This window comes from Terrapene carolina, unplaced genomic scaffold, assembly GCF_002925995.2.
Source record: "Terrapene carolina triunguis isolate 2854851 unplaced genomic scaffold, T_m_triunguis-2.0 Scaffold31, whole genome shotgun sequence".
In the NCBI taxonomy this organism is placed as follows: domain Eukaryota; kingdom Metazoa; phylum Chordata; order Testudines; family Emydidae; genus Terrapene; species Terrapene triunguis.
This window is the reverse complement of record NW_020664382.1, coordinates 8,675,493-8,690,728: the sequence shown is the minus strand read 5'-3', so window position 1 is coordinate 8,690,728 and position 15,236 is coordinate 8,675,493. Positions and strand designations below refer to the sequence as shown.

General features: G+C 44.1%; 1 protein-coding gene across 1 annotated transcript in view; it reads left to right on the top strand.

The window, feature by feature from the left end:
* LOC112118628 (protein eva-1 homolog C) overlaps positions 1-15,236 on the top strand; it is a 65,542-nt gene that overhangs the window by 48,671 nt on the left and 1,635 nt on the right. Inside the window, exons 5-7 of the mRNA XM_024217017.2 lie at positions 4,600-4,743; positions 12,760-12,831; positions 14,411-14,500. Coding sequence (XP_024072785.2) covers positions 4,600-4,743; positions 12,760-12,831; positions 14,411-14,500 — 306 coding nt within the window. The remainder of the gene's footprint in view (positions 1-4,599; positions 4,744-12,759; positions 12,832-14,410; positions 14,501-15,236) is intronic.

Genomic DNA, 15,236 nt, shown 5'->3' with positions numbered 1-15,236 from the left:
CACGATCACGATAGTGATGAGGACATGGACACAGACTTCTCTCAAAGCACGGGCCCTGGCAATTTGGACATCCTGGCGGTAATGGGGCAGGTTCATGCCGTGGAACGCCAATTCTGGGCCCGGGAAACAAGCACAGACTGGTGAGACCGCATAGTGTTGCAGGTCTGGGATGATTCCCAGTGGCTGCGAAACTTTCGCATGCGTAAGGGCACTTTCATGGAACTTTGTGACTTGCTTTCCCCTGCCCTGAAGTGCAAGTATACCAAGATGAGAGCAGCCCTCACAGTTGAGAAGCGAGTGGCGATAGCCCCCTGGAAGCTTGCAACACCAGACAGCTACCGGTCAGTCGATAATCAATTTAGAGTGGGTAAATCTACTGTGGGGGCTGCTGTGATCCAAGTAGCCAACGCAATCACTGAGCTGCTGCTATCAAGGGTAGTGACTCTGGGAAATGTGCAGCTCATAGTGGATGGCTTTGCTGCAATGGAATTCCCTAACTGTGGTGAGGCGATAGACGGAACGCATATCCCTAGCTTGGGACCGGACCACCTTGGCAACCAGTACATAAACCGCAAGGGGTACTTTTCAATGGTGCTGCAAGCACTGGTGGATCACAAGGGACGTTTCACCGACATTGACATGGGATGACCAGGAAAGGTACATGACACTCGCATCTTCAGGAACTCTTGTCTGTTTGAACAGCTGCAGGAAGGGACTTACTTCCCAGACCAGAAAATAACTGTTGGGGACACTGAAATGCCTATAGTTATCCTTGGGGGACCCAGCCTACCCCTTAATGCCATGACTCATGAAGCCATACACAGGTACCCTGGACAGTAGTAAGGAGCTGTTCAACTATAGGCTGAGCAAGTGCAGAATGGTGGTAGAATGTGCATTTGGACGTTTAAAAGCGCGCTGGTGCAGTTTACTGACTCGATTAGACCTCAGTGAAACCAATATTCCAATTGTTATTGCCACTTGCTGTGTGCTCCACAATATCTGTGAGAGTAAGGGGGAGATGTTTATGGTGGGGTGGGAGGTTGAGGCAAATCACCTGGCCGCTGATTACGCGCAGCCAGACACCAGGGCTATTAGAAGAGCACAGCAGGGTGCGCTGCGCATCAGAGAAGCTTGAAAACCAGTTTCATGACTGGCCAGGCTATGGTGTAACAGTTCTGTTTGTTTCTCCTTGATGAAAACCCGCCCCCTTGGATCACTCTACTTCCCTGTAAGCCAACCGCCCTCCCCCCTTCGATCACCGCTTGCAGAGGCAATAAAGTCATTATTGTTTCAAAATCATGCATTCTTTATTAATTCATCACACAAATAGGGAGATAACTGCCAAGGTAGCCCGGGAAGGGTGGGGGAGGAGGGAAGCACCGGGTGGGGTGGTGGATGAGGGGAGGAGGGAAGGACAAGGCCACACTGCACTTCAAAACTTATTGAATGCCAGCCTTCTGTTGCTTGGGCAATCCTCTGGGGTGGAGTGGCTGGGTGCCCATAGCCTCCCCCCCCCTCCCGCATTCTTGGGTGTCTGGGAGAGGAGGCTATGGAACTTGGGGAGGAGGGCAGGTGGTTACACAGGGGCAGCAGGGGCGGTCTGTGCTCCTGCTGCCTTTCTTGCAGCTCTACCAGACACCGGAGCATATCAGTTTGATCCCCCAGTAGCCTCAGCATTGCATCCTGCCTTCTCTCATCGCACTGCCGCCATCTCTCATCTTCCTCCCGCCACCTCTCTTCTTGCTCCCGCCACCTCTCATCTCGTTCATCCCTCCTGTCCTCACGTTCATTTTCTGCTTTCCTGGACTCTGACATTGTTTGCCTCCACGTATTTTGCTGGGCTCTTTCAGTGAGGGAGGACTGCATGAGCTAAGAGAACATTTCATCGTGAGTGCATTTTTTTGGCCTTCTTATCCGCGCTAGCCTCTGGGACGGAGAAGATGGGGCAGCGTTGAAACATTTGCAGCTGCGGGAGGAATAAAAGGGAGAGTAGTACTTAAAAAGACACATTTTAGAGAACAATGGGTAGACTCTTTCACAGTGAACCAAGCTGGTAACATTACATAGCACATGTGCTTTTGGTTCAAGGTTGCATTTTGCCTCTTATATTGAAGACCTGCTGGTTTGGTGTGAGAGATCACACACGCAGGGCCGGGCAACAGAATTCGGCTTGCAGGCAGCCATGGTAAGCCACAGTCTTTCGGCTTCTTCAACCTTCATAACATGTGGGAATGGTTTCAAACAGCAGCACCCTCCTTTCCCATACCAAGCACCCCTTTAGGTTGGCCATTTAAAAGGAGGGGCTGTACTGGCCGCGAATGCATCCCAAGTCTTGAGGGCAAATTAATAATTAAACACGCTTGCTTTTAAACCATGCATTATATTTACAAAGGTACACTCACCAGAGGTGTCTTCTCCGGCTTCATGGTCTGGGAGCCTGCATTGGGAGGATTGGGAGGGTATTGGCTCCAGGGTGATAAACAGTTCCTGGCTGTCGGGGAGAACGGTTTCTCCACTTGAGTGCTGTGCGCTATCCTCATCCTCCTCCACCTCATCTTCCTCGTCCCCAAAATCCTCATCCCTGTTGCATGAGACTCCCCCCTTGCAGGTGTCCCCGGACTGGGGTGGGGTAGTAGTAGGGCCTCCCCATAGAATTGCATGCAGCTCATCATAGAAGCGGCATGTCTGGGGCTCGGACCCGGAGTGGCCGTTTGCCTCTTTGGTTTTTTGGTAGGCTTGCTTGAGCTCCTTTTCATGCGGCACTGCTGCAGGTCCCTGTTGTAGCCTCTGTCCATCATGCCCTTGGAGATTTTTTCAAATATTTTGGCATTTCGTCTATTGGAACGGAGTTCTGATAGCACGGATTCGTCTCCCCAAACAGCGATCAGATCCAGTACCTCCCGTTTGGTCCATGCTGGAGCTCTTTTGCGATTCTGGGACTGCACGGTCACCTGTGCAGATGAGCTCACCATGCTGGCCAGACAGGAAATGAAATTTAAAAGTTCCTGGGGCTTTTGCTGTGTACCTGGCTAGTGCATCTGAGTTGAAAGTGCTGTCCAGAGTGGTCACAATGGAGTACTCTGGGATAGCTCCCGGAGGCCAATACCATTGAATTGCGTCCATACTACCCCAAATTTGCCCGGCGATGTCGATTTCAGCGCTAATCCCCTCGTCGGAGAGAAGTACAGAAATCGATTTTAAGAGCCCTTTAAGTCAACAAAAATGGCTTCGTCGTGTGGATGGGTGCAGGGTTAAATCGATCTAAAGCTGCTAAATTCGACCTAAACTCGTAGTGTAGACCAGGGCTAAGTCTTCCAAAGTTCAAGTTCACCAAAGGGAGACTAAAACAGCTGAGTCATTGAATCAAAACTCTTCCTTCTCTTTGTGAGCTTTGAGTTTATAAAATTCCATTATGACAGATATCATATGTAATGTGGTCAGAAGATTTTGAAAACTAAAGTATTTTGTTTCTTATAGTTTTCTGACTCGCATCAAAAGTACAGTGCTGGAGTTAAGAGTCACCGGCTTTTTCTTATAGCTAAGAATTGCTTTCCAGGGAATATGTATCTCAAGATTACCAGTCACTAAGCCATTTGCCAAAAATAATGCAGTATCCTCAGACTGGCTACTCAGGTTTACAAGTTACTCATAGTTGCTTAAGTCTAGTCTGCATTTAAAAGTATTAAATCTATAAATTACAGATTTGTTCTATCTCTGGACTTCAAATTTTGAATTTTTATTTTTGTCAAAAACCTCAATGAAATCTCTGTTTTCTTTTCAAAGGTGACTGATTTTTGCCTTGTGTTAAATCTATTGTGAATCCTATTTAAACTCATTGCGATCATTAGCATGTTTCTTCTAAAGTAGCACTAGCCAACCCAGATGGAAATGAAGAGGAAGAAGATAATGAGCTGCCTTCTTTGTTTGATATTTGTGGTCAAAAGGAATGAAATATATTTCTTACCTCTTAAAAGTCCCCAGCTGGTGACTCCAAAAAGAAAGCATCCATCATTCATGAAAGCCACAAAGGAAATGAAATAATATTGGTTGGGAGCAGAGAGCTCCAGAAAACAATGACCTTCTCCTCACTTGCAATTTCAGAAGGTTTCATATTTAAAAAACAAGACAAAAATGCATTTTTTCCTGTTGGATTTGTGTTTAGTGCATATGAGAAATTAATAGCATTTAAAGATATTCTGCCTTTTCTGAAGTAGATTAAAGCAGGTAGGTACAGTACATAAACTTTCCTATTCAGTTCATTTCACCTTCAATGTAGAGTCCAGGTGGATGAGTTTATTTTTATAAAATTACTGCGCATGGCATGTTATTGAAACTAGGAGCACATTTTTGACCTGCAACAGAAATATACAAATCCCATCTCCTAACAAATGCAAGGCAAATGTAGAAGTTAGCAAGGTAGTTTTATATTCAATGAACAAACCTAAGACCTAATTCTGCAGTCCTACTCAGGGAAATCAATGGGAGTTTTGACTGAATATGGATGACAAGTTCAAGTTCATAAGTACACATGTAGTAGATATTGTCTTTGATAACATAAGTATATGTATATACTCAACATTGCAGATTTTTTTCTTTCAGACTGTTTGTCCTATACAGCTTTAGAAGTATTATCAAAGAGGTGTTATGGGAAACAGAGGTGTAAAATTATTGTCAACAACAACCATTTTGGAAGTCCGTGCCTGCCTGGAGTGAAAAAATATCTTAATGTCAGCTATACATGTGGTAAGAGCAAATATGTGATAATTTTGAAGATCTCATTCTACTTGCAGAGCATAATAATGCAAAGTTGTGTATACATCTATGAACACACACGCCCAGAGCTGGATTCTTAAACCTGGCCTTCCTGTTAGCATCTGTAACCTATTATATTTACATGACAAAATACCTGAGATGTAGGTACAATCACATAGCTAGAGATCTACATAACATAAATTGCAATAATTAAAATATGTGCTTGACAAATGCCCTAGATATTAAATTGTGCTCCACATAATTCATCTACAGCAGAGCTAAGTAAAGAAAATCCACTGTTGCATTGTGTTAGCCTTTATAAAGCACTTCAACATAATCAAAGCCCTGTATAAAGGCCTTGATCCTGAAATATGATCCACATGGGCACACCTAAGTTCCTCCCCCTACAGAGAATTTCCTTACTCTAGGTAAAGTCTCAAGCCAGGTCTACACTACAGATTTATATGGGTATAACTACGTTGCTCAAGCATGTGAAAAATACACCCCCTGAGCAACATAGTTATACCAACCTAACCCCCAGTGTAGACAGCGCTATGTTGACCAGAGAGCTTCTCCTGCCAACATAGCTACTGCCGCTCTCAGAGATGGATCAACTAAGCTCTCCTGTCAGAGCAGTAGCATCTCCACTAAAGCACTACAGCAGAGCACCAGTGCAGCTGCACCCCTGCAGCCAGAGGCGGATTAAGATTTAGTGGGGCCCTGGGCACAAAGAACTTTTGGGCCCCCCACACCTCCCACCTGCCATTGGACCCCACCCCCTGCTCCTCCTCTCCCCCTCCCCCCCAAGCTTCCACCTCTTGGCCAGGCCAGAAGCCAGAGCCGAGCTGTGGTAAGAGCCACCCAGGGGGGCTGGGCCACTATGGGGAGCCGTGGACCCTCCACTTGCCCCAGGGGGCGGGGACACAGGCCGGGGGCTGCTCACGGGCATTGTCTTTCTTACTTCTCCCCTTCACCCTCATAGTATGCAGTAGCAATTCTGCTGTGGTTGCTGCTCCCTGTTCTGGTGTGGAGATATAGTTTGAATTGTTGAACTGTTTGCCGGGTTTTGGGATTCGGAAGGAATTTTCCCCTCAGGGCAAGATTGACAAGGTTCCTGGTGAGTTTTTCCACCTTCTTAGCAGCATCCTGGAGGCCTAGTTTTAGGTAAATAGGGAGAAAAGACAGGATTTAAAAGTTGTAAGTTTATAAATGAGTTTGTAATTTTGACACAGCTTGCGGCCAGTGTCCAGTGTGGATGAGAGGCTCCAAGGGGCCAGCTCCCAAAGGTGAATAAGAGTAAGAGACCCATGAGATAACTGGGGGAAATTATTAGGCTGGTGAAAAATGGGGAGACCATAAGTCTTCACAGACAGGTGCCCGCATGTGTACTCTCATTCTCCTTCACAGGGAAGAGAGCCAGAGGATGGGGAGGGGGGCATGAATCCTAGGGGAGAGGCTAAAGAGGTCCAACCCTGAACATTAGATATTTGGCATAGAGGTCAGTTAACAACATATTGAACCCAAATACATTTTTGGTATTGGGGGCAGGGGAAGTTAGCCCCCTCCATTAAAGTTAAAAATTAATAACGTAACATCCTTCCACTTTAAATTCCATCCCTGTGTCTGTGTTTTCATTCTCCTGTATGCCCTGATCAATAATTGCTCTTGCCCAGTAGTGGGTTTGTTCTAATGGTTCTGCTCACAAAACACCAGAGGCTCCCAACAGTTGGTCGGGGTGCTGGGCAGAAAAGCCCCCAGACCAGAGAGGGAGCATGCTCTGTGCCCCCTAGAAGCCTGCACGTGTCATGGCACCTGAGCACCAAATAACTGGGGCTCTGCATTTTTGGCAGCTGGGTAAAGGTGGCATCTACACAGAAGGGAAGTAACAAACTCCTGTAGGCAGCCTACATATAGTCTGATCCAAGTCTTTCCAATGACTTCTTCAGAAGGCTTTGGATCAGGCTCCTACTGCTACACTACAGAAACTGAAATAGCATCATTAACTCCTCCTAGGCCTGCTCTTTCTTACCCCCTGGCCTGAGCACTGAGGTAAGACACTGGTATAAATGGTGAAGCCAACAGCAGCAATCTGTGCTGCCAGTCGAAAGGAGGTGTTAACTCTTGGCAATATCACCAGAGATCCTTGGGCTTCATAGGTTTGACAGCTGTGCACCCTGCCCCTTCCTCTCTGTGCAGCTGCAATCTCCTCCCCTCCCTGTGAGGAATATGCTGAATTAACTCTATGGGGAAACACTGTGGAGTTTTCTGAGTCTACCTCTGGCAGGTCTTTCCATGGGAGCGGCCCAAATAAGCGGTACTCGGAGTTTACTTGCATGGTTGGCAATAAGTAGCCATTTTGGGATTGATTCTTATCTTAGTTGTACAGTGTCATATATCTGAAGATCAGAGAAAACAATGATCATCTATGGATTATCTAGAAGGCAGGTTCCTTGTAGGCACAATAGGGGATTTCTCAAGGTATGTTTTAGAGCTTTTAAGATTCTGCCCTCTTAAAAGACGGTATGTTAGCCTTCAGGTGAGAGGAATTACTAAGATTGATATTTATTTTTATGAAGAAGGAGCTGGAGGCTTGCCATGGAGCTAATACATAATATGCTTAGACAGTAAATGCTGTATTGTTGGTCCTTTTATAAAAGTGAGTTATTGGAATTCCCTTTAATTACTCTATTAATAATTATGACACCTTGTTCTTTATTTGTGGGCTGAGGGGTGTGTATGTGCTAAGATAACTCATACTATTAATCGTTGTAGTGGTTTTGCAAAGACACATAAACCAGGTAGTAGATAACATTCTTCTGTGTTGCTGGCACATTTTGCAGTTTTTTTCTGCCAAACAATACTAAATTGTGCAATCTGAAGCATTAGCAAGTGATTTGCAGCTCTTATTATTTTATAGATCATCTAGTAGCCATGAGAAAAGAAGAGTTTTGGAATTCTTGAAATTCCACACACGGGGTGGGAGCTCCTGTTGATAAAAGACTCCCAGTGGATAGGTACAGTAATATGTTTTTAAAGCAAACCTCTCCATAGAAATTTCTGATTATGGCAGTAAATCAAGTTTTACTTTGCTAAAGCAATTTGCCTCTTGCAGCCAAACTGAACTGAATTGATAGCACATCACAGTGATAAGGAATGCCTACGTTCAGAAATAGACGGCTTTCTCAACTGTAAGTCCACTAAGGATGTACTTTGAGAGATGTTCCTGATCTTGCCTCAGAATTTCTTCTCACCTCCTCCTCCTCTATGAGCTGGTGGTTTCCCCTCACTCGAGATTTGGATTTTAACATAGACAATATCTGTCCCGGTTAACAGGGCTAGCTGCACCTCTGTCCTCTTTCAGATCTCTCTGAGAGCACCCACCTCAGGGTTTGGTCCTTTAAGTCTTTCCCTGTCTCAGGGTGGAATCTTGTGATTCTGCCACTCTTCGGCTGGGACCCAGGTACGCTACTCAGCTTGTACCAACTTCTTATCATCCGACAGGTATGACTGGGCTCTGAGCACCAGGGTTTCCTCCCGTTGGGAACCTGTGACCAGTGGTAGCCATCAACAGTCTTCTTTAAAAAAGTATTTTTATTTAGCAGTTGTACCAAAGTATCAGAGAAAAAGGATTTTAGCACAAGAAATTGCCTACGTGCATATACAGGGTTTGTCTTAACTGCATCGTTAGTGCAAGCTATAATTCAAGTTTTGCACCTATCTTAACTCCTGTCCACACACAAAAATCGCTAATGTGCCTGTCAGGGCTTGGGGTGTCTGAAACTTGTGCTAATGGCGCTAGAGCAATAATGCTGTGGGGGATGCCACAGCCTGAGTTCCAGCTGCTTGTCCAATCATTCTGCTAATCCAATCACTCTGTGTAGCTCAAGTGTTTGTTTGTTTTTGCCCTGTGGTCACTCTCACTCAAGCTAAGCTAGCTGAGGTGGAGTAACTCAAGTGTGCTAATTTGAGCCACGGCCATGTCTACACTACAGGGACTATAGTGGCATAGCTATGTCGGCATAACTCGAGAGTGTAGATGCTGCTTACAGTGACAGGGGTATTTCCATTGCTGTAGGAACACCCTCTTCCCGAGCAATGGAGCTAGGCCAACGAAAGCTAGCTACCCAAGGGATCGGGCAGGCTTGTGCTCAGGTGGCTAGCCTGAGCTGCCGGCCATGTCGCCATGGCCACACTGGGTCTGTCTACCCACACTGGGAAGCACCCTTGCAGCTGCTGTGTAGACATACACTAATATAGAGGTGAGTTGACAAAATATAGAGGTGAGGAACAAAAGGAGGAGGTAGTACGAGGGCCCCATTGTCAGAAAAGAAAGTTGGCTATGAGGTTTTTCAGTAGAAATGACTTGTTCAGTTATGTGGGAAACTGAGGTGATTGCCACAAGGGCAAGGTGAAGGAGAGAAGTTTTCTGCAGAGGCTTCATGAAGGTTTGAAGCAGTTAGCAGGTTGGTTAGAGAAGAGCTGAGGTTTCATGTTGGAAACTGTTTTGTGGAGACAGGAGATCTGAGAGAGCCTCACTATAGAGCCTGGCCTCTTAGCAAAGTCCAGTGGAGCCAAGACTGAGACCTGATTCTTAAGACGAGTGAGATGGAGACATTTATGAAACCGTCAAGAAGAAACTCTAGAAGTGCTTTGCTGGATGCTTGGCTAAGCAATGGGAGCTTGATGGTCTTCTTTATTTTTGGAACTCAAGTGCCGGGTTTACTGGTATTACTGCAACGATGAATAGAACTTTTGATGTAGCACAGGCTTTATTGACACTGGTGTGCTTGCACTAACAGAGAAAGATGAGGAAATTGGCTTTTCCTTCATGCACTTTTGTTGTAGTAATAATTAATTTGCATTTTATAGCACCTTTGATCCCCAAATCCTTCACAATTTTCCTACTTAAATCCCAATACAGCAAAGCATTTATGCACATGCTTAAAGTTAAGCATGCCCATAACGCAGTGCTGAATAAGGACAGACTTAAGCAAGTGCTTATGCACTTTGCTGAATCAGGGTCTCCTTATGTACTTTGCTGAATGAGGGCCACACTGCTTATGCTGACAAAAAGGAATGGGACAAAATATTATCCATCTTTCTTCCCCTACTCAGAGTCAACAGAAAGAGAGAGAGGTGAGACTCGGGCTGTGAATTACTTTGCTTATTTTAGAAAGAGAAAGGTTCCCAAACTAGGAGAAACCAAAGATTGCTGATGGAGAGATCCTTCACTTGTGATTTTCATTAGATAAGGCATCTCAGCACGATTAAATAGTAGTATACATTGTATTAGTTTTACACCTCAGTTCTTTCCAGAGAATCCCAAACCCCATTTTCTGTAAAAACCAAGTTTTACAGAAAATGTAGACCCCCTTTTCTGAAAATTTCAAGATAAATGATTTATGCTGTCATAAAATCTTAATGGCTGGTCTCTGAAATAAAAATGTAATACAATATGTGATTTTTTTTCTGTCTCAGCAGTGCTGGGTCTTTCCTTTAGAATATGTTCCATATTTCCTTCTGTCTCACCACCTGAGAGTCTCTCTAAAAGAAACATATAAAAATACTCTCTACAGATGCATCCTTTGTGGTAATAGACACCACAAGGCCTTTGGCCCCTTTGATCATAAGTGTTATCCCAAGAATATCTTTGAAAACTGAATTTATAAAAACAGAATCATGGTGTTCCCTGTTTAGCGTCTTTCATTATTTCCAGACCAGCTATTACAAATGAATAAGGCTACGTTTCAGTCATGGGTATTTTTGGTAAAAGTCACGGACAGGTCATGGGCAGTAAACAAAAATTCATGCCCTGTGATCTGTCCATGACTTGTACTATAGACCCCTGACTAAATCTTGGGTGATGACAGGGGGGCGGCCTGGGTGTGCCGCAGGTGCTCTGGGGGTGGCCCGGGGGAGCTGGGCGCCGCGGGTGCTGGCGGGAGGCAGCATGTGGCCCGGGACCTCTGTGGGTGCTTGGGGGGAGGCACAGTGGCACGTGGCCCAGGGCCCCCACCGGTGTTGGGGTGGGCAGGTGGCAGTAGCCCGGGCCCCCCACTGCTGCTGCTGGGGGAGGGGGCACAGCGGCCCAAGACTGCCCCAGCAATGGCCAGAAGTCACAGAGGTCCTGGGAAGTCACGGAATTCGTGACTTCCATGATCTCCATGACAGACTCACGGCCCCACAAATGAACCCGCAGATTTTTTTTTTTTTTTTTAAACACGTGCCAGCCCTCCAAATTCAGCCTGGAATCTGAAAATCAAGCTGTTCATTTTCTGGCTCACACATCAATAATAAAAATTCTGCCTCTGGAACTCAGTTAACAAATCTGATGATGCACAAGCCAAAATAGAGGCCAAATTACTCTTCCATATCCACGTTGGCTTTGCAGTATTTAAAGGAGTCAAAAGTACTAAAACTTACTTTAAAAACTTTACCAGGAAAGGAAACCGATATGACTTTGATCGCACACCTATGGAGAATGGCTGGGCAGTAAGAAGTGCCATTTTTACAGTTATTTTTCAGAGTAAAACTGTACTTCAACCCCTTGCACTGGACCTCCCTCTGTTCCTGTCAATCGTCTTTTACACGGTTTATTGGCAAACATTTGTTTCATACCTGAAATGTCTTCCATTTTCCAAATGCGTGTGAAACTCCATCAGTCTGGCTTTGTATAGTACAGAGAATAAGTGCCAAGATGAGGATAACTGAAGGACCCATTCATCTGACACAGGATTTGTGAGCTCTTAACATGTACACAATGTGCCTTCCTTTTAGATCATTTTAATCCCTGTAAGAAGAGTGTGAAAGCTTCCAAATTAAATCCACTAAAATGCACCAGAAGAAAAAGAAGTTAATTAAAAGGAAACAGTTCTCTGGCCACTCAGACCAATGCTTAGTCTACACTTAAAATTTCGATCAACCTAGCTGTGTCACTCAGGTGAAAAGTTCATACCCCAGAGGGCTGTAGTTAAACTGAAATTAGGGTAACCAGACAGCATGTGTGAAAAATTGGGACAGGGAGTGGGGGGTAATAGGAGCCTTGCTGTAACTGGAGTTTTTCAAGTTGTGTGGTCCCTATATTCCACTGTGGGTTCTCTGGCACATGGAATGCATGCACACCCACAATGGCATACCCATAGGGTCCACCACTTGAAGTAGAACAAAAACTTCTAGTCAGGAAAGTTACAGAGCACATCACACAGAGCTTCAAACATTTCTTTACTGATCATTACAGACTTGGTCTATTTTCCTCATCAAACACAGTGATTGGCACAATTTAAGGTCTATCAAAAATATGCCTCATTATTTCCTGTTCATTGGCATTTCCTTTTGGTCCAGAAAGCTGGATCTAGCTATTAGATAGTTATGTCTTAGGGAAACTATGCCCTGTGAGACAGATCTCTGGCAGGAGTCCAGACCCTTGCTCTCACCTGGAGCTAAGGGGTTTAACAAGGACTTGTTTCTTTTACCATCTATTACTTTTGACTACAAGTAGGAACATAAGAAGAGCAGCAGAAAAAGCAAGAACTTGCCCCTGAAAGAAAGAAAACTTCTGCTCTCCATTTGATTCATCTTTTGTTATTAACAAGAGAAATTTAGCTCTTTCGGTACCTGTGGCTCTGGGAGCACAAACTCTGGCCCTAGTCCTTCAGTCCAACCCAGAAGAGCAGACCCTAACACCCGCATGCAGCCACATTGACTGCACTTGAGCTGCACGCAGGCACAAGGGTCTGCCTGTGTGAATCCAGTTGCAGGACTGGAGCCTCTGTATGAATGTTCTTTAGTAGACAAGGCCAGCAGAAAATTACAGCCCTGGTCTTTTCTGTTACAATGATCATAAAGGTGTTGATTGTGCACATTTAAAATGTACTGATAATGGGTTTGATTATTATTCTGGGCCATAGTTTATAGTGAATTTTCCTTATTTGCAGTGTGATTAAGATAACTCAGATAGTGTAACATTCTTAAAATTGACGGTATACAATTCTTCTTTTTTCTTTTTAGTTCCCAAAATCATACTTACAGCAGTTGATCCGATGATTTCTAATCTAAATCCTTCTCTAAAGCAGAACGATGGTAAATATGGTAATTTTTATGGTTTATTACCATCATTTGTCTTTAAGTCAAAATAGGAAATATGTTTGATCACAGATGAACATAGTTGTATTAGAAAGAGGGGGAAGTAGTAAAATCATGTGTTAAAACTGGCTCTGACCACTGAAAGTTGTAACCAAAAAAAAAAGTGTTTTATCATCAACAGAATGAGTTCTACACAATTAGATTCTGATGATACTGTAACGTGGGAATTTCACAATGAGAAATCCATTCAGGAACAAAGGCAAGATTCTGGGCCTGATAGTAAATAAGTTATTGTGGGCCAAATCTAGAAGTCCTTTTCTCAGGTCAAATGCCTGTAAAAATATATGAGATGTTGGCTCGAGCAAGGATTGCAAGATTTGGTCCTAAATTTGAGAGGTGAAGCGGGTAAGCTTGCAGCTGAGGGGTAACGGCATGCTTCCCACACCTGTTCCTGTGGAAGAACCTCTTGACTCAGTAGATGCTCAGTGGCTCTGGTAAGTGAGGAGCTACCCATTCTCTCCAGAACCTTAGTGTGCCAACCGCAGCCTTGTTCTGGCCACCTTTTACAGAGGCACAGCCTGGAATTTTGGGTCTACTCCAGTCCAGAACGCACATGCCCAATGTGCAGTGTAGTTCACTGCCAGCGCTTCTGAATATTTAAAGGGGTGCCTTAAAGTGTGGCGAAGTCATTTGCCTGAAACTGCATGTTCAAACCAAACAAGCTACACAATGTGGTTGTTTGTACACAGAGCTAAAGATTTTCTGAAAAAAAGCAATCTTGATCAGTGTTGTGTTTATACGCACAAGATTTCCTCAAGAATCAGAGTGGCAACACTTGTACTGTTAATTTTCATCGCTGTTCTCCTCAGCTGCTTCTCAGTCTGGCCACTTTCATTCCCTGGGAAGTAGCCATGCAGAGCATAATCTTATTATTTCTTATCATATTTCATTCTTGTCTATTAATTTATTAAATTTAGATTGGAATAAGGTGGAGGGGAAACTGCAAATAAAAAACAAGTTATCTGCTAACCATCCCCTTACGCTACATACTATGAGCTGTGATCTTTAATTAAGCCACTGAAGCCACTTTAAACAGAACTTTAAACATATTGCATTTTGACATTTCCATCGCTGGGACATTGGCACATTATGGTTATCCATAACTATGGTACATCTTTCTTAACTGTGGTCAAGAGATGTGAACAGTAACAGTGAGTATATGATTGTTTCAGACTAGATAGCCATGTATGAGTAAGGCTGAAATGTAATTTTGTGAACAGCAGAGAAAATGAATGGTGTGGCTAGCACACATCCTCTATTGCCACCATTTCTAGGATACTGCAGAGATTGCTTTGGGAAGTGATTCATATAGGGTTTGATCGAAAGCTCAGTGAAGTCATTGGGAATCTTTCCTTTGGCCTCTTTGGGCTTTGGTTCAGGCACTAAATGGAATTGGTCATAGCTGCTGTTTAATAACAATTTTGTAGTTTTCTAACTATCCATTATGTTTTGTTTGTAGATCATGGGTTTGGGTGTTACAATCTAATTGCATTTGTCTTGTATTTTCACATTACAGATATAAACATTGACCCCAGGGAATCAAGGCTGCCAAAGAAAGATGGAATTATTATTAGCAACTCTTTGGCTACATTTGCTTACATTAGAGGTAGGAAAATGTTGGGTTTTTTTCCTCCTTATATTGTATTTGGTAAACCTGTTACTTCGAGTAATTGTGCTGATAGAGTATTACCACACTGCCGGGAGGATGAGACAATAATAACGTAACAACTGACATTTATGTAATATGTTCCAGCCCGAAGGATCCCAAACTCTTTTAGAGGTTGCTGCCAAGATTTTTAAAATGAGTGATTTCAATGGGAGCTGCTGGGTGCTCGGCACTTTAGAAAATTAGGCACTTATTTAGGAGCCTATCTTTAGGAATCCATTTTTGGAAATTTTGATCTGTGTATATAAGGATTATTGAAGCACAATTAAAATTCAACCACCTCTGGGATGGCACATGACAGGAATTCTGACCCATTGCCACCACCACCACCACCAATCATCAAGGCAAATCCCAAAGGGACGTGGCCTCCTTGCAGATTAAGTGCTACCCAGATCAACCTCTAGCTAGATCTTTAAGATGGTCTAGTTGGATGTTCAGTCTGTGTCTACCATTGGCGATGTGGGAATTCTGACCCAAGAACACTACAGAGCAGGATTTAGGAAAATACATATAAGACAATGTTGCCCCTTTTAGACCTGAGTGGCTAGTCAAAGTTTGGGGCCCTGTAGATATTCCAGTTAGAAGCAGAAATTGGTGATAGGTGTTTCTTTGATCCAGTTTTTGGCACGGGGCAGGCTTGGCCAGTCCTCCTCGGGGTACCTGGCACAGGGCAGGC